General features: G+C 46.1%; 1 protein-coding gene across 1 annotated transcript in view; it reads right to left on the reverse strand.

The window, feature by feature from the left end:
* The window catches only part of TRIO (trio Rho guanine nucleotide exchange factor), a 224,096-nt gene that overhangs the window by 35,098 nt on the left and 169,189 nt on the right, over positions 1-19,809 (reverse strand). Inside the window, exons 35-37 of the mRNA XM_044916685.1 lie at positions 6,881-7,173; positions 5,235-5,405; positions 2,611-2,706 (exon numbers count right to left, since the gene is read on the reverse strand). Coding sequence (XP_044772620.1) covers positions 2,611-2,706; positions 5,235-5,405; positions 6,881-7,173 — 560 coding nt within the window. The remainder of the gene's footprint in view (positions 1-2,610; positions 2,707-5,234; positions 5,406-6,880; positions 7,174-19,809) is intronic.

Consider the following 19,809-nt stretch of genomic DNA (forward strand, 5'->3'; position numbering starts at 1 on the left):
AATGATGATGAGCAGGCTGACAAAGGGCACCTCATAACCTTGCTTGGGAAAACTATTTCAATTATTAGACAGAATGATTTTAATGATCATATAATTGAGGAGTATGAATGACTGTTTTTAAAATGTTTAAGGATGCCTGAAAGCTCGCAGGGTATAATTTAAGTATCCTTTGTTTAGACCATCAATCAAGTAGTCTCAAAGAGACAGCCAGGATGTGGTTTAGCTTAGTTCAAACTGAAATGATCCCAAACTCTCGACCAGTGGAGTCAAGTTCTTAGGTTTTCTACCAATTACTAGCAACTTTCCTGTCTAACTTCCAAGCCCATCGTGTCACTTTCAGAGCATGACTACCTGGGAAGAAATTCCAATTATGGCAGAGTGAAACAGTCTGAATTTTTCCTGATACAACTCCTATTTGGCTGAGTCAACCACAGTTTCATAGCAAATGTGGTCAATTCCAGTCTGTCTCGTGTGTCCAGGGTCAGTGGTACTCACAGACAGACAGGCTAACAGTTTCTCTTGCTGTCTCTGATGGGTAGAATGATCAGATGATTAAAAAAAAGATCAGATGATTGATCAGAACCTGTCTAGGAGTAGAAGAAATGGGGATGATATAACGTTACCCAGTTAATACTTATTGGAAGGAAGATAAATTTCCAACTTGAAAAAGTATACTCTTTGATCTGGCAATTCCAGTGCTAGAAATTTACCCTACAGATCTAACCACACAGACATAACCAACATGGAGGTTTACAATAGTGCAAAACTGAACACAATTTTATTTTTTTAAATAAATTATGTAGTGTAATCAGGTCTCTGCCCCTTACTGGCTGGTTAAGTTTTTATTTTTATTTTTTTTAAAGATTTTATTTATTTATTTGAGAGAGAGAGAGAGCGCACACATGAGAGGGGGGAGGGTCAGAGGGAGAAGCAGACCCCCTGCCGAGCAGGGAGCCCGATGCGGGACTCGATCCCGGGATTCCAGGATCATGACCTGAGCTGAAGGCAGTCGCTTAACCGACTGAGCCACCCAGGCGTCCCTACTGGCTGGTTAAGTTTTTAAACTCTGTGGCTTCAGTTCTGTCATCTGTAAAATAAAATGGCAGTAATGTGTACTTACTTCATTGGGCTCCTAATAAGTTAATATAGGCATGGAATAGTGCCTGGTATAGAGTAATCCCTCAGTAGATTACCACTGCATCCACGCTATGGAATACTGTACAGCTATTACAAGGAATGAGGTAAACCTTATGTACTGATGTGAGAAGCTCCTCAAGATTTATTAAGTCTTAGAACTTAAAAACGGAATGAAACCATTTTTGAAAAACAGAGCATGGACAAGCACTCTCCCCTCCCCATATATGTTTGTACCTGCAAAGAAAATGTCTGGAGGGAAACATACCAAACTGATCATAGTGGTTACCTCTGGAAGAGGGACGGGTGGGAGAGGCTGGAGGATTTTTATTTTCGGAGGGGTGACTTTTAAAAGATGTTAAGTAACTTTATGGGAGTTGTAAGATATACAAATGTAAAGGCTGTTACCATTAATGGTTTTCCCATCTCACAGTTAGGAAAACCGAAGAAACACAGAAATTAATTGATTTGAATCAGTTAGAAGCAATGTACACCTATCTAACTTCAAATTAGTATTTTGATTTTGGAGCTTTTATTAAATGAATCCATGTTGACCAACTGGAAATACAGAGGTCACTAAGAAAAGAAAGCCCTTACATAACAGTGCAAGCTCTTCTCTTATACACTGTGAATCCGAATGAAAGATCTCGGAGACCTCGAAAGGAACTATCAAGCTATGGGTGTGTGCCACTGGCCGAGGGCACACCTGCGGACATGAGCGGAACTGACCACACCTGCTAAAATGGTGCTAGCACTGCGGTCAATGTAGGTGCAAGAACGGATTAATCCTGGTTCCTGGAAGGTGCCGCTAACCCCCCTGGATGTCCTGCCTGATAGGCATGTCTATTTACCTAGGCGCCTTGGGCCAAGACAGACAGTCCATGCCAACAGTGTGACTCCTGGTGGGGGCTTTGGGCCACGTGGTATCTTGATTTCTGGAGGGGCAGGAGACAAAGGGGAGCCATGCCAGCAGGCAATGGCTTGTGTATGGGACTAAGCTCAAATAAAAACTCTGAACACCGAGGCTCAGGTTAGTGTCCCCTGTTGGCCAGACTCTACATATGTGATGCGCAACGATGTCACACATCGTGGTCAGGAGAAGTCAGTGCTCTGCATGACTCCACTGGGAGAGGACAGCTGGAAGCTTGACCCTGGAGCCCTCCTGCACCCTGCCCCACGCACCTCTTCCCTGACTGATTTGAATCTGTCCTTTCACAGTAGAAACCACAACTAGGGGTATCACACCTTTTCTGAGTTCTGTGAGTCCTTCAAGCAAATTCTTGAACCTGAGGGTGGTGTTGGGTACCCCCAAACGTGCAGCTGGTCAGGAGTGAGGGTGGCCTTGGGGACTCCACCTGTGTAACCTGCCACAGACACATTCTGCAGATCGGAGCATGACATGAACAGGGGCACATCCATCTGCAAGCAGCCGTTACCGCAGCTTCCAAACCTCAGACTTTCTCTGGGAAGCCTTACCATCTTGCTTTTCACGAGTTCTTCAATTGCACTCACAAGCTCAGCTGCACTCGGAGTTTCGGAGCTGGTGGGGCGGACTAATAACCGAGAAGAGGCCTACGGAAGAAGTGAAGAGAAAAAGAAGGGGGAGGGGAATGCCTCATGTTAGTCACTGGACAGACAGTAAATTCTCCTGCAAGCTCAATCTCTTTTTCAAAGTAATTCCAGACAAAAAGACCACAAGTTTGTCTTTGTTTGCATTTATTTAAAGTCATCCTTTTAAATTTACAATATTCTGACATGAAATACTAAATAAAACCTGTCTGGGATACATGTGGTACGCAGACAAAGTCTGTTTTTAATCCTCAGTCATGTAACATCATAATGTTTTTCAAAGAGGTGACTGGGCGCGGGAGATTGCTAACTGTAACTTTTGCAACTGCCAGCTATAGGCTAGTGGCTGAGGAGGAAAAAACACAATCTGATCAACGCAAGAATGAAAGGCTTAGGGTCTAACGAGTGATCCTCAAATAATCAGGAAACCGAACAGGATACTAAAAATGGCTCGCCTGTGTTTATGGGGTTAAAAGAAAGAAAAGGAAAGGAACCGGGGGTGCACTGACCAGAAAGGGAAGAGGGGGGACAAGCTCACCATTTTCTGTGCCATCCATTTCCCCAATGATTAGTGCAGAGTACAGAAGATCTGTGGCCTCACAAGCTATGAGATGCCATTTACGGCTAGAATCAGGGTGTACAGGGGTTTGACAGGTAAGGAATTTGAGGGAGGGGCTGCTGAATTCAAGTTTCAGTAATTAGCAAACACAATGTGTTTGCAGATTACTTGTGCCATCAATTAACTGGAAACTAGAAGAGGGGTGTAATATGAACCTTGCTTCATATTAAGGACAGCAGAGATGCATGCGACACACGGCTAGCTGTCCTAACAATGCATTTCTCACAGGAGACAGATACGGATTCATACATTCACAACGAGGCTTTTACATGTGTGGATCCAGATATGGGATTTGCAAAACAAATGTTGGTTTGGTCTAATGAAATCTGGAGTATGGGGGGGGTGAAGAAAACAAAGAAAAAAATTCAAATGGAGAGGTAAGGAAACTGAGCCAAAACAGACACAGAACACAAATCAACGTAATGCTGCAGTGAAAGTTTACAAAAAGAGAAAACAGAACAAAACAAAATATTAGTCACAAGATAATATACTCTCTGGGAATATCACTATAGATTTTTGTAAATGAAGAACTGCTACTGGTAATACCCAATGAGGTAACACGATAACCAATAAATGATTTCAGCCACTGAAGTATACAGCACAATCCACTCCTTACATGGAGAAAAACACTCTTACTAGGGGAGTAAGTCAACCAGGCCCCACATCTCACTTTGGCTAACCATCCAGATTTACGAAATTTCAGTTTCCTGCTTTCAAGGAAGGTACAGCTTGGGATGCCACAAAATAGTTTAGGAATTGTCTGAGAAATGACATGTTCCCATTTCCTGGCAAGTCTGCTCTGTGCAGGGGGTGAGGCCCTCTGTCACCTCACCTCACCTCCCTCAGCGCCCGCCTGCACCTCACATGCCTCCAAACTCCAGACTCCAACCCAAGCCACATCCTCCAGCCGAGCCCCACAGTGCCACAATGGGGGGGGGGGGGCGGGGGGGGAGGTGGGTTCCCAGGAGGTGGGAGGTGGCTGCCCACGTTAAGACTAACTCATGGTTTGCCTCGGCCTCACAGCCGCCCATCACTGGGCCGGGGCAGAGTACAGGTCATAAAACACAGATAATCCAGCAAATGACTGTGTTAGCACTGAAGAGGGAGTCAGGGAAGGAAAAAGAGGAAGAATGGGCAAAAATGATGAAAACATCTGTTTTATTCAGAAAGCTTAGTTACTGCCCCCCCCAAAACAAAAAGAACCAAAAAACAAAAAGCCAAGGCACCCCTCTAGTAATGACTTCATAGCACGGTTTGCAACACCTGGGCCAGAATGCAAGAGGACGTGCAAGCCAGTCACCAGGTTTCTTCTCGATAGTTTAGGGCTCTACAACTGGGATGCACAAAATATTGGTTTTAGATCTAAACAAAAACCCAAGCCTGGTTTGAAGCCTCCACATACACCCAAAGAGGAGATTTATGGTTTTGAACTGATCCCTACACCTTGACACCTATCCCCACATCCCAGTTGATCCTAAACGCTAACATGAGGCATGCTGGACAGAGGGACTGGACAGGAATACAATCCCATCTCAAAACAATGCCCATGTGCAAAAACACCTTGCAGGGAGAGCAAGATGGCCTAATGTTCGTGCAGGGATGCAGTCACCAAGACTGCGCGTGATTTCTCGGACTCCTCTCTCAGGGACCCCGGGCGGTACGGTAAACAGAAAATAAAGTTACTTTAAAAGTAACAGTTACTGAAGCATCATTAAAAATGCATTGAATGTATTTATACAAGTGTACATGTATGAGAAACTACACATGTTGGGCTACTGCCTGGTCTAAATTGACTTTGTTATTTGTACTTTCGGGGTGAAAATGGGCAGCACATTTTCCAGGTGGCTGTTCACAGCCCTGGAGCCACCAGCTGCCACAGCGAGGCTGGGGTGCAGTGGCGTGGGCCGCTCACCTTGTCGTCCTGTGAATCCGGCTGGAGCAGGCTGTGTTGCTGGATGGCCATGGGCGGGGGGAGAGGCACGGCGTCGGCCCCCTCCTCCCCTTCTTCCTCTCCGCAGCTCTGCATGCCGGATGATGAGGACTTCGAGAGCGTGCCACTGCTCAGGCCCTCATTCCGGCCTCTCTGAAATCAAACCAGTGTTTGCTCATTATATGCTAGGCCCGACTGTCAAGGTCAGATCACAGAGAGGAACCCTAAGGGGTTAACTGGGAAAGTATAGCTGGGACAGGAATGGAGAGGACAGAAATCAAGCAAGCTCTTTCCACCCGATAGTAACTGCTCATCCCCTTCCTGCAATCCAGCTACTTCACTTGCCGACTTGGATGACAGAAGGGCTGCCGCACGTGTCTTCTGAAGGGGTCTCTGCCAACATTACCCGTTAGGCTTTGAACACCTATCATCTTCAACCCCCAACCCCCCACCCCGGATCAGTTCAAAACTCTGAACCGTTAGTAATTCTCAGGTTGTTTCAGTTCCTCTGGTCTGCTTTAATTTTTGGTTCCTTGCTAGAATAAAATTCACTGAAATTATAATGGCATAAGGAACAATATAACTCTAAATGCACTGGGAGAATCTGAATTTAGTCTCACCTCAATTTTACTCTGCTTTCACTTTTAGAAAAATTGTCAGTTTTATTTCACTAAGAGGACACAGATGTAGAAAACAGACAGATGAGGACATAATTAACCACATACTCTAGTGAAAACCCAGGGCAAAATATGCCCAGGAAAAAAGCAGCAGAAAACCCATGTCTGCAAAATAAATTAAACGATACAAATCTTATCCATTCTGTCTGCCTTTTTCTTTTTGAGGGAGCTGGGCGGGGCTGGGGGGGGTGGTCTCAGTTAAAAACTCTGAGGGTCCCTCACTGACACCACCAGCCTGACAGAGCCAGCCTGGGGATCATGAAGGGATTCTGTTCCTTGCAGTATCATTTAAAGTTCCCCAACCCCAAACAAAAAGAAACTTAAAAAAATTCCTGGCTGACCGATAGACGTTTATCTTTAATGACATGGAAATAATGAAGCGTTTATTGGTTAGCGAACTGAATTCACTGGGTGCTTTCCACTGAGGACAGACAGGAGTATGAGTATGGGGGGGGGGACGCACACACTCCTCCAGTCCTTCCATGTCTGAAGTTGGTGCTTGCCTGCACAGGGCCGCGCCATGGTTTAGGGACTGCTTAGACCTGCAGCATCGAACGGCATCCTCCGCTTGTCTGTGGCACGTGAACAGAAGGGCTAGGCAGCACAGCGCCCCGTTCCTTCTAGCAGGCCTGGGGGTGCCCATACCTGGGGGGCTGAGCGCAGGGGGCGGGGGAGGCACGGAAGCCCACTGTCCTCCGAGCTCTTTCTCAGAAGCCACCACGGGTCCTGCCCATGTTAACGCGGAGCTGCTATGGGGACAGCTTGTCCCCACCGATCCCAACGGTCTGCTGACAAGGGATTTAAGGAGCAGACAGTCCCAGGGACCTACGGAAACGGAACCAAAGTAGTGTGTTCACGAGAGGCAGCTATTCCTACGACCGCAGGGGAAACCGGCGGGCCCGGTGGGTGGCCCTGCCTGGTGAACGGGCTCCAGCCGAGCGGGGCTCTGACCTCTTCGACGGTCTCATCCTGCGGAGTGGCCGCGCTGTCGTCCGAGTCCTTCTGCGAGCCGGCGTCGGCGCTCTTGCGGACCTCCCTGCTCTTCTTGTGCTTGTGCGCCAGCTTCTTGACGTGCCCATCGGCCTTCCCGCTGCTCAGCCGCCGCACCGGGCTCGTCAGCCACTTGCGCAGCGTGTTTCCGGGCCGCTTGGGCCCTGGGGAGCTCTGGGCCCCCATCATGTGGGGCTGCAGAGAAGCCACTGAGGCCGGCGGGCTGGCGTCGTTACTGGAGACGGACAGCGAGTCTGAAGGACAAGAGAGACACAGCAGGTTTGACTGAACGGGCCACAGAGAATCCTCCCAACGTCGCCGACAGGCTGTCGCGGCAGAGCCGGGCTGCGTGTGGCGTGCAGGGGGCGCCCAGCTGTGCCTGCCCACGCGCCACCTGCAGGGCGGACCTGTTGGAGGCCGAGGTCCATCCCTCACGCACACACCTTTCAAAGCGGGCCCAAACCTGAGCTGTTCCCAGTGATACTCTTCTCAAGATGTACTGTTCCCTCCAAAAACCGCAAGTTACCAATGCTGAAGGCCAGTGTCATCATCACAGACTGCAAATGTCATCATCACTTAAAATATCACAGGGCTCAGAAGACAGAATTTTAAAATTATTTTCATCCACTTTCTTGGTAAACAAAAGCTATGAAAGAAGATTTTAAAGGAAATTAAAAACGAATCCTGACAAAGGAATGTGTTAGTTTGACTGAACACAAGTACAACTCCGTGTCAATCTGTGTGTGCACGCACCCAAGTCTGTACGGATTTGACCTGGTCAGACTTTGGGACAAATGACACCCATCTGGGAAGCTGTGTCAAGAGCAAAGTCAGCAGCTGTGGAAGGGGTAAAGCCTGGCTGGTCTGGGGGAGAGGCCAGCCTGTGGCCAGACTCTGAGCTACGCTGCTGTCCGTATCTCTGTGCTCAACCTTGAAGTGACTTCATGTCGAAATACCAGCAGCAATTAACAAAAACAACACATTTTTAAAAGAAATGTGAGGGGAAGCCTTCCTCAAATAACCAAAATGCTTTACAGAAAATATATCCAAATGAATCTTCTCACTGGATCTCAAAAATCTAGTCAACCCTGAAGTGATGATTTTTCAGGAGGAAAAAAGATATAAAAAAGCTTAGGAAACAGTGGCGCTCACCAAATCCATGCAGTCATGAGGCATTACTTTACAAACGGAAAACCGGTGACCCTGGACACTGCGCTTGGCCTTTTCCTGAGTACTTGACTCTAGGGTGTCACCCCCGTGGAATGGAATAAAACGTTTTACACTTTAAGAAATGGAATGAGGAAGAAGATCATTCACTATGCTTGTTATTTTCTTAAATCTTTTGAAGCCTTAAAAATATATTAAAACTAATCTTGGAGAAGATCCCATTGTACGGACACCTGTATTTGCTTTATTTACCTCTGTGCCACTGGAGACCATCATGCGCTGCAGTTACAAAGCAGGAGCGCTAATCCCTCCCAATCCTGTGATTATACGCAAGAGAGTCCACAGCAGTTTCCCACTCACGCTCTAGATGCTGGGACGAGACAGCAGATCCCTGTCCAACTGCCGTCCCATTCCTGCCCTGGACTAAGCCCTGCACAGGTAGAGAGTATAATCTTCCATAAACAGCAGGATCACTCATTCTTAAAAATCTAGATTTTCTCAGAGCCAGACTTTGGTTTCAAAACCAATCAATACAGATACAGTATTTTGTTGAAGAGTAAAAAGCTTTTTGGTCTGTGTGTATATACATACATAAATGTATGTGTATATGTATTTATTCATTTCTTTCTATCTTTAGTTTTAACTTTATTTTAAGATGAGAGTCACTACCACGCTTCCGTATCACTCCCCTTTTCCTCAGGTACTGTCTAGAGGAGAGGCAGGAGAGCACAGAACCACTGAGGTGGTAACATGCGCACTCTAAGTACTTCCCAGAAACCTTCTCAGGTGCTGATTTAGGATAAAGGGCAAAGAGGGAAACAGTGCCTGGGAACTCTTGTGGAAGGACAACAAGAAAGGCAAAAAGAAGAGGAAGGTCTGGATAATCTACACACCAAATGATGATTAATTAATTAATTTTTAAAGATTTATTTCAGATAGAACATGAGCGGGAGAGGCTGAATCTCAAGCAGACTCTGAGCTGAGCACAGAGCCCAACCTGGGGCTCAATCCCATGACCTTGAGATCAAGACCTGAGCTGAAACCAAGAGCTGGCTGCTTAACTGACTGAGCCACTCAGGCGCCCCAATAATTTATTTAATTGAAGTTTTGTTTTTTTTTAAAGTTCCAACTATTAGCAAGAATCTGTGCTAGCCACAGCAGGTGACATTTTTCAGTCATTTACTGTGCTGGGACTTGGAGCCAAGCCCTGTACCTGCCACTGAACGGAGAGGAATAAAACCTTCCTTCGCCCATGGGATCCACCATGCAGTGTTTTCTAGGACCACATAACTATTATGCCAGGCTATGACACATGATGTAAGTGAGTACCAACTCTGTTGGAGGTTGAGAAGAAGGGGAATCGAGTGGAAGGATCACGGAAGGCTTCGTGAAGGAGGTGGCACTGAAGCTGGCCTTCGAATGAGCTGAGCTTGAATAACCCATGTAACCAGATCATGAGAACATCAGCTCCATGAGGGCAGGGGCCTCATCTGCTTTGTTACCTGCAGTACTCCCCAGGCCTGCCACGGTGCCTGCCACACGGTAGGCACCTATTATCTATCAAACGGAAACATCAGAAATCCCCAGCCTCAAGAAGAAGAGCCAGCTCAATCACTGCCCATATCTGTAGGACAATCTTGTCTTCGATGTACGTTCGTCCAGCTGGATAATGGCACCAGTCAAAGGACTGTGGAGGTGGTGCACAGCTGGAGGCCGGACACATCCTGGGCTGGCCCACCTCTGATGAGCTGTCACCGACGGAGCTCACTGTGCCTTGTGTGAGCCGAGGGGGGGCAGGAAAGAGACTGAGGCTCACTTACTGTAATACAACCCAATCAATGCCAGGTCTTCACGTTCCTAAGCAGAATACTCACACGTTATGAGTAATGGGGAGCACCACCTGAGCCCACGAACGAACCTCACCTGTGTGTTCCGTACCCAAAAGTGAGAATTTGAGGGACTGTGGCACAGGAGAGCACATCACGTGAATCCTAAGTGAGATGGGGACACCCACTGGAATTCTGACAGGCTCTGTCCACCAAAGCCGCAGGGCCACTGGGAAGTGGACGAGAGCATGGTGGGCGGGAACGCGGGGCAGTCCCCCGAAGCATAAGGACATCTCCTCCGGTCAGCAGACCCAGCATGCCCTCAGGAGGCATCAATAACATTTTGTGGGAGCCGGCTGGCTTTACAAGGATCACTCCCCCAGGGCATTCTAGCCTTGCCTGGAGAGGAGCTGGTGGTTGTAAAAATGGCTCAAGAACAACGGGAGATGTCATTTTCTCTGTGGGCTCAGCTGCATTGGGTTTGGTTCTTTGCATTTTGGGAAGTAGGTTCAAAAGAGAGTTCCTCCTCACCTGGCAGATCAGGCATGATAAACATGGCCTGGACGTTCCCTCCCAGACCCAGGAAGGAGGCAGAGCTGCCCAAGGCCAGAGCTCACCTGTGATGAATGCTGTTCTGAAAGGGAGAGCAGTTCTCTTCCTGAGCTGCTGTTTATCAAACCACTTAATGACATTGTTTCACTTTACTGGAATGTTTAGGACTTAAAAAAATCTAGCAGCTATTACAAACTAAGAAAATTTTACTGAATTTTAAGTGCATTGTTTTAGATGTTGTTTTAAGTAATCTCAACACCCAGTGTGGGGCTTGACCTCATGACCCAGAGATCAAGAGTCGCATGTTCTACTGATTGAGCCAGCCAGGCGCCCCTATACAGTGTCGTTGAATTTTAAATTTTACCTGGGAAAACAATGTCATTTCAGAAGTCTGTAAAGGTAGAGGGAAACTTTCTTCATCTGTCTCTAGGATTAGCAGATACTTTATCTAGTGCAGGTCTGATACATTATCTTTCCATTTCGTCTTTAATAGTAACGCTCAATTCTTCACCTGTTTGACACCCTCCAAGAAAAACAACAAATTGTTGTGTTTTTTTTTATAATACATAAACGTTTTTACCCAAATCTATGGATTCTAATAGACCATTTTATGCTCTTCACTGGATTGTGACATAATGCATAAATTAGAAATTTAAGAAGTTAAAAATTATTTAAACTTAATATACTTATTAATAGAATGAAATAAAGGGCCTATTTTTTTAGTTAAGTGAAGAAGAGACTTTAACCACTCGACCAACCGCTCTGCTGCAAATTTGAAAGTAAACATGTCCTAACGGTACCTAGTGGAACTAAGGTCTTTAATGCTATTGGGCACGAGGTAAGCATAAGTCACAAAACAAACACAGGGCTTAGAAGGTCTCCTTGGGAAGACCTTAAATTACTGGTCCGCACACAGGTGCCTTTCCCAGAAGAGTTCCCGGTGGCTGTGATGTGCTGAGTCGGCAGTGTCCTGCCCAGGTACAAACACTGTGCAGGCAGGCCCCCTCCTCTCAAACCTCACCTTTGTGCTTGGATTAGACTGCGCATGGCTCAGGCCAGTAACAAGAGTAACCCCCAGACGGAGGGCCCTATGGCCCCAGCTCTGTATAACCATTTCATGCCAGTACTTTCCCAGCTGGGTAACTGTCAAGGCAGGAAGCCAACCGTGACCTTAGACTCCAGGCTTCACGTGGGCAGGCACTGGGTCTGGTTTGTTCACAACTACGTGCCCAGCTGCCAACAGGATGTCTGGCACATTCTCAGAGCTTAGTAAGTAAGTATATGCTGAGTAAATGACAAATGCATAAGTGAGCAAGTCGATTACCAATGACGGGCTAGCTCACCGACTAAGCATATTGCCTGGTAACTTAAGTTGACCACAGTGAATGGTCATATCCTGACTTGGTGGTATATACATCAGTTGTAAGGGGAGCTCCAAGTAACATCTAATCTTAGCCAAGTTCACCAGTTTGTAAATCACTTACTTACAAGATGGTAATTCAGAGTGGACTGAGGCTATTCTTGTAATGACCTGCCCTATGTGACGATTTCTTGCAAGGCAGAGGCAGGCCCAGGAGCCACTGGTGAGGGTACTGTGCACGTGAACAGCACCCATCATGCATGGTGGGGGCCAGGGGACAGAAAGAGGGTTCAGGACCGAACCAACCTGAGAAGTAGGATGGAAACTCATTTGTCACTCAGAGAAACTGCATCTGTTCCTGTTTCCACCTTCACTTACTGTGTCTTGCCTTCCCCTCAACTCCTAACTTCTTGGAAGAGAAAAAGACTCAACACTCAGGACCGCTGCTTTCTCACCCCATCCCCAGCCTTCCCACCCCCAAGAATGGCTGCAGTCACATCATGTCTGGTTTGGGGATGTGTGTTCCTCTTTTCAGCTTGGGGAAACTCCACCAATTCAAGGTCCAGAGGGAGGGTCAATTATGCGTGGCAGAAGGAATTCTGGATTTTTGTCAAAGGGTCTCAGCCTGAGCCTGGTTCTTCCATTCAACATCCATGACCCCAGGCCGACATTCTGGCACCTGGATTTCCTCATCGTACAGGGCTATCACAGGATCGCATGAAATAATGGGGTTAATGAGCTTTATAAACTGTAAAATGCTATTTACAAAGGTAGGATGGTTGAGGCAAACCTCTCCAGGACTCCTCCATAGTACAGGACTTCCTGCTACACTGTATTTATGCAACTGCGAGCACCCAGATAACGGGGACTCGGGGTAACCATCTTGGTAATCACAAGCCTCTCCTGATGACCAGGATATCCTCAAAATCATTTTGAGATGAAGGATGAATGAAGGAACCCAGATGGATTACTTCATTTTCTTCCCATTTGTTTTTAAAAACTTGTCCCATATGAAGAAGAAAAAGCAGCATAAGGAGATGCCATCAGCCCATCACAGTCTTTTAAAAAGGCACTCGCGCATATACATGAGGAAGCCATCTGTGGCCTGCTGAAGCCTAAGAGAGGGAATCAATTCAGGTTTATCTCTTCTTGTTTGGAGGGGGAAACCAAGGCTTTGGTTTAGCAACTTCTTTGCTAAAGTCAGAGTTCACACAGAGTCCATGCTAGATTTCTTCTTAAAAAAAGGGAAGCAACTCAAGAAAGGAGGGAAGGCAGGAGTGCTAACCCTCCGCCCCTTGCAGGAAGGAGTCGCACCCGTGAGCACACAGAACACTGAGACTGGGGTGAAGATGAATCGCCTTCTCGTCCCAGTCGCTAAATCTGAGACATCTGTGATTAATAAAGCACTTTTTTTATTATTGTAAGAAAAAAAGGAGAAAGAACCATATCCTGCTAGTTGCAGACTAAGAAGGATCACATTTCATTGCAGCCCTCTCCCTGTTCTACGACGGTAGGAAGTCTCGGGATGTTTATAATCCTGCAGTGCTGACTGCGCCTGTGGACAGAACGAAGAACACCAGCCCCTGGAGTGGGAAACGGTTCCTTGAAACCCTGGCATTCCCTCGAGGCACTCCTACGGCCTTTCTTCCTTTTCTGTCCCCATGGTACAGGGCAGAGAGGTCTGTTGTTTGTTCACGCCTGTCTCTGCACAGTTTAAAGCCTGCTTTACCTTCAAGTGAGCCCTTTCCAGATGAATAGTCATTCAAAAGCAATGGGGCCAGGTTCTAGCCCCATCCCGTCAGGTCCTGGGCTGGGTACCGGACAAGGCCTTCAGTTTTCTGATTGTGGAGTGACAGTGAGTCCTCCCCAGGCTGCTGGGAGGACAGGAACGAACACGGTCTTTGTAAAATCACAGTCTGACACAAACAGGAGGCAATCCTCCTATTTGTGCACAGAAACAATTTGCAGGAGGCACACGGGTGGGGAGGGAGGCCCCCCTGGGCCAGGCACAGGAAGAAGGGACGGTTAGGACAGCAAGGGCCTGATCTCTCCCGGGTGGCCGGAGCCGCAGCCCTGCACCACACGCTGCCCATCTGCAGAGACAAGCACCCCTCACTCCACATGATGTCACCCAGATGCGCACATGGGACCAGCGCTGATAGCCGCGTCACGTCTGATGAGGCATGACTGCCACACAGATGCATACACTCAACCCTGGGAGACTTTCCAATAACCTGCTGGCTCACATTTCAAATCCTCCTGCACAGAGTGTCCCAGAACGACTGTAGCTCATTTTGAAGGAAGATATTCCCATCTTTCTGTCCATTGTACATGCTCAAAAATCCCTGTCAAATGAACAATGCAGTGATGTCTTGATACATCCTCTAACCAGGATCAACCTAACTCAGAGCTCAGCACCCTCCCAGGGCAAACCGCTAATTTATAATTCTAGTTATAAGGACGTGAAGCAATGTTTCTTCAGTAGTTATTGCTAGAGAAAGATTATGTGCTAAAGGAAGATAATTCAAGGCCACTTTGGGGCAGCTGCTTCTCATGTCTGAAAGTAATTCCATCAGACTATTTCAGAACAGACTGGGCAGGGTTTAATCAGGTCCACCTGGTCTTTGGCAGTTTCTCAAGCCTCTTGTCAAGAATTCAACACAGTAAATCACATTTTAATTTAGGAGATTCTTGTACCATACCAGGAAGGTCGCAATGTACAGAAAATCAGATCTAAAAATTTACTTGATGGAGCAAAGAAGTTGCTTGCTTATGGCTGCTGACTGGGTTGGTTCAAATATGCCAGAGCAAAATTTTCTCAGTAAATGACTATCATCTCTATACTTTTCAAACTGGCTTTTAATTCCCTGCTTTTGGAATCAAGGTAACATCTTTTTGGAATGGGGGGGGAAAGAAGGCCATAATACACTAGAAATCCTCTTGAAGATCACATAAAAAGTGAGCTAATCAGTAAATTATTCTCTCAGACGCGTTTCTAGGGATTGCATCTCTGTATCACACAGCGATTACAATGACCTACACAGGCTAAGCGTGTTAATTTATGACGATGAGGGAGACGAAGCTGGGGTGTTATTGGGGGGAACTTCATGTACTGAAGGGGGAAACTGACCTGCCCAAGGAGAGTTACACTTTTGGCGGTTCAGAATACTGGAGCAAGTATTTTTATAATATATTTCCAAACTTAAGTCTATATTCTATTCGTAAGTATCTGAAAACTTTTCTTGATTGCTTTCTTTTTCATTCCAGTTACCTCACTCTTATCTATGTTCCACTCATCTTGTATGTGAATCAGCATTAGTAACAATGCATTGGGGGTTGAGACACACAGGGGACGCGCACCCTCAGGCAGTTATCTGCTGCCCCCCCCCACACCTATGTTCCGGTGTCCTGCATTTCCAGGGTTTCACTCTGGCCTGAAACTGTCACACAAATTCACGATAACACAGGAAATAATCTTTTTAAAAAGTTAGAAGCTGTACAGAGGTAGTGAGCAGCACTACAGTCTGTGGAATGGTAATAAGTGAAAAAGGTGGCAAGAACAACAGAAGCAAATTTGCAAGGGGAGTCCTTAATGCAAAAATGTGAGCTCTGTATTTGCTTTCAAAGATGAAGGAAACACAGAAAACATGAAGAGAAAAGACTAAACTCCTGAATTTTTTTTTTTTTTTAATAATCCCTAGATTCACCCAGAGGTCCAGCATAGCGCTCTAATGAAGAACACATGGTCTTTGTGGCCTGAGAAAATGCACATAAATGACCAGCACATTCACCCCTCCCTGTGCAGCCCCCTTCCACGAATTCACACTAGTGTTCACTAGCAGCCCACCTCAGGGGACCCCTGAATGGAAGAACACAATGTAATCACTGGCATCAATTAACAGACTCAACTAGAAACAACTGGACTCGAGGAGAAACAATCTCTCCAACCTGTCTCTTGGGAGGTTGAAAGCAAGGCTGTGTGGGGACAGAAAGCACAGTGTCCCCGTCAGGTGCTCAGGGAGTCACGTCATGAACAAAGAATGGCTTCTCACCACCACATAGCACGTGGAGCAACAGAGACACAAGGGTTGTAACCTCTACCTAACCAGACATGCATGCAAACGGAAGTCGCACGTGCAAATTTTGCTCTTTTGACTCTTAGAGAAATCCCTAAATGCTCTTTATTCTTAGTGTGGTTTCTGAAAACGCTTAAAACATTACATAATCACTGGAAAATGTGGCTATGTCAACAAATGCAGAACTACAAGCATCATTTTCCCTCTCGAATTCATTCCTGGGAGGGGAATGCTAACCTGTCAGAATTTCTAGTCAGGAAAGTGTCTCATCTTAAAGATCTTTCTCGGGTGCCTGAGTGGCTCAGTCATTCAGCATCTGCCTTCGGCTCAGGTCATGATCCCAGGGTCCTGGGATCGAGCCCCACATCGGGCTCCCTGCTCAGCGGGGAGCCTGCTTCTCCCTCTCCCACTGCCCCTGCTTGTGTTCCTGCTCTCGCTCTCTGTCTCTGTCAAATAAATAAATAAAATCTTAAAAAAAAAAAAAAAAGATCTTTCTCCACGTGAATTTCAACACTTGAATTTCCATAAGGAAACCCTAAGAAACTAAATAAAAATGAAAGCAGATGGCATAATCCTTTGCTTGGCTAATCAGATGAACAGGATATCACATACTGCCAAAGTGGAAATTTGAAAACTCCTCAGAAATGAAATAATAGTCATTTTTGATAGTGGAGAACACAAAGGATGGATTAGTCTGGATCAATGTAAGGAATTTAATACAAATCTAATGAATGGAGTTATCCATGCCCTGAACAAAGAAGGCTCTGGCTCACTGGCTGGATCAGGAATGCTCTAGGGACAAGTAGATTTGTGGCTGGTGACAGTTCATCACCAGGCTGGCTTCTAGGAAGAGGTGAGCTAAGAAGCCGTCATATCTTGAGACCGGGACACTGGGAGACGGAAGCATAGTGATGGTCAAGGTTGAATGCTACAGTGTGCCTTGCTGATCTGACACCCCCTTCCAGGGTGGTGGGGGAGAACCGGGCACGTGTGGGTTGACCGCTCATCTGAGGCAGACATCCACACACGGGAAACCACACTGTTATAAAACCCAACTATGTTGTCAGAGAGTACTTGTCTTCTTTTTAAACCCCGTTTTTATGTTGGGGCTTATTTCTTTATGTGAACCTCCTCTCCCCGGGACAAATGCTGGCTTTGTTGGGAGGAGAGCTTCTAGCCCATATTCCTTTTTTCTCCGGAAAACAGGGGCATTTTCTTTGCCTTTTACATGAGTTAGCTCTTGAAATATATTTTTTGGGAGATGAACAGCAGGCTTTTCTGCAACCAAAAGCCTAAGGTGTCACAAGGGGAAAAGAAATCCCCAAGGAGCTATCTTGCCAGTGATGACAGGGAGGGGATTTCATTCCTGACTTTTACACAAGGACAAAAACAGATGTTTAAAGATATCCTTGCTGGATGGAAGAAAGACAGTTTTTGAAAAAACTGCAAAAAAAAAAAGAGAGAGAGACTGGAGAAACACACACAAATCCTGCAAGCTGCAGACATTTACGTCTACCAGGGTTTTCTGACACCTTCCAGCCTGGCCCCCACTCTCCTGATGTACATGGCTCTCTAGCAACACTGGCTGGGAAATCAGAATGAAAGGTCGTGTAGCATCAGCACTCACACGGAAAGTTCTCCAGCCATCGAGTGGCCCCACTGCGCACACAGAGCCCCACCGTGCTGCTCCATGTGAGGTCCTGGGCAGCAGGGGCCAACGGGGCAGAGGGGCCTTTGACACCTCACCTGGTTCTACTGCTCTCTCTACACACGTAAACAGAAGCTGTAAGCCGCAGACCAGGCTGCTTCCGTGGAGGGTCTGCAGGAGAGGGCCCTGCATGTGAGTACACAGCCACGTGGCACCACCATGCAGGCGATTAGTGACATCCTGGGGCATGCTGCTCTCGGCCCTGGTCTGCTGACCGTTCAAAAGCAGGAAAACTTCTGAATGCTCCTCTATTTGTTTGGCTTTTTCAGAAGCTGAGAACCTCTGTGTTCCCCAAAAGTCAAATGGCTGTTCTTTCCACAAGCTTAAGATGACTACCACTTACACAAAGAAAGATTATTATAAAAACAAATATCATGTGTTTACTAGATTACTTAGTATTTAGTATACCGCTGACTTAGGGATAATGAGGTTTTTCTCTGAGATAAAATAATGGGTTCTTGATTCTTAATTTCTTCATTTGGGAAGCTATTCCCAGGGCAATACAGCATTTATTATTGCCCTGAATAGATAATCATCATTTAAGGGAATAGAAAGCTAATTTGGGGGGAAATAAGCAATCCTGTGATGCTCACATAACATTCCCTTCATCTGATTCTGCCTTTCAGAGGTTCAAAGACTGCTAAGGAACAGGAATGTTTAACCCATGGGTATAACTATTCCTGATATGAAACACAAAGTATTAGCAGTGAAGGATCTAATCTTATTTGAAGGAAGCTTACATTTGCACTGTATTCTTTATGATGAACGTTTAAGCTTTTGGTTAATGTCTTATTACTTGTTGGAAAAAAATGAAATAAATCAGCCTACCTTCTTACAGAAGAAACCAAAGATTTTTTTAGGGGGCAATTTATAGATTTCCCAAAAGCTGAAAATGTCTCTAAATGAAGCAGGAGGTACACAAAGACATTCCCATGCAAAATGGCTTAAAAGAACATTCTGTAGTTAGTGGTTTAAACTGCATGATTGATTTGTTGCAGGTGCTGACAGATTTCTCCTCGTTCATATACAAATTTATTATTTTTAAATAAGACTGGATCCAGAATGCCAACATACAAAAGCCTTTTTCCTACACTCTAGAAAATGCATGAATTGCCTAAGAACATACCTAACTAAAATATGCTATAAGCCATGCAAACTTACGTTTTCATATAGCCACATAACTCATTTCATATAACCGTATACTAAATTTTACATAGCAGTAGGAAGAAAAAAAAAATGGCCTTGGAATGTTCTGCAGTGAGCTTGCCAAGCAGTATCACTCTTCATGTCCTCTTCAACAGCAGTTAGCTGAAGCTTCAGTCTCAAGAGAGTGGAGTATTAGTTTGGAAAGAGTTACAGCCCTGGAAAATGAGGAAATGGATGGTTCCCCCCCAGAAACCACAAAGCAAATATCTAGTACATTATATTTTAGGGTCCCTGGTCATTTGGTTCAAAAATAAAGAAAACATAAAGCCCTAACCAGTTAGGAATCTCTTTCATAATTGTTTTAGTAATACCTCTACCAAAGGCAAAATGCTGCTCTAACTTAAAGGTAAGCATTTGGAAACTGGGATTAAAATGTTAACCACAGTCGAGGAGGCCAAAAGCCCAAGGTGTGCGTACTTAGCAGTCCCCATCGTTACCACCCACTTCCAAGCACGCAAACGGTTAAGGGGCTGCAATCCCAAACTTTGATTTGATGTTATGACAGCCCCCACCCCCACCGCCCTACAAGAACTGAATGGCACTGAATTTTAGTTTTCACATGACCAGTCTGTAATTTCTTGAAAACTGCCCACTCGCGTCCTCGGATGTTACATAGCAAAACAATGACAAAAGCCAAAAAACACAAAGAAAAGAGGGTCAGGGCGACTGTATTTGGAGCTGTTCACGTCTCCAACACTGGAGGCGAAACCTCCTCAGCACGGGCCGCTTTCTAAGAATCCGCACGCCTCCTGCCATGAGTGCCCACGGCCTGTTGTTCAGGCAGCTCGGGCAGCGGAGCATCCACAGGGAGGAGGAAGAAGGAAGGGAGGCCTGGAGTTATTCCAGGGGGGAACAAAAGCCGGCCCGGGGACAAAGGGAATGAAAAGAACGCCTCTGCTGTGAACGCCAATTAATGGCACAAAGCCTGTCCTTGGCGTTAATTAGCGCCCCGTGTGACAGAACAGCACAGCCACAGACCAGGAGGGGAGCGGCGG

This window comes from Neomonachus schauinslandi, chromosome 7, assembly GCF_002201575.2.
Source record: "Neomonachus schauinslandi chromosome 7, ASM220157v2, whole genome shotgun sequence".
NCBI classification, from domain to species: Eukaryota; Metazoa; Chordata; class Mammalia; order Carnivora; family Phocidae; genus Neomonachus; species Neomonachus schauinslandi.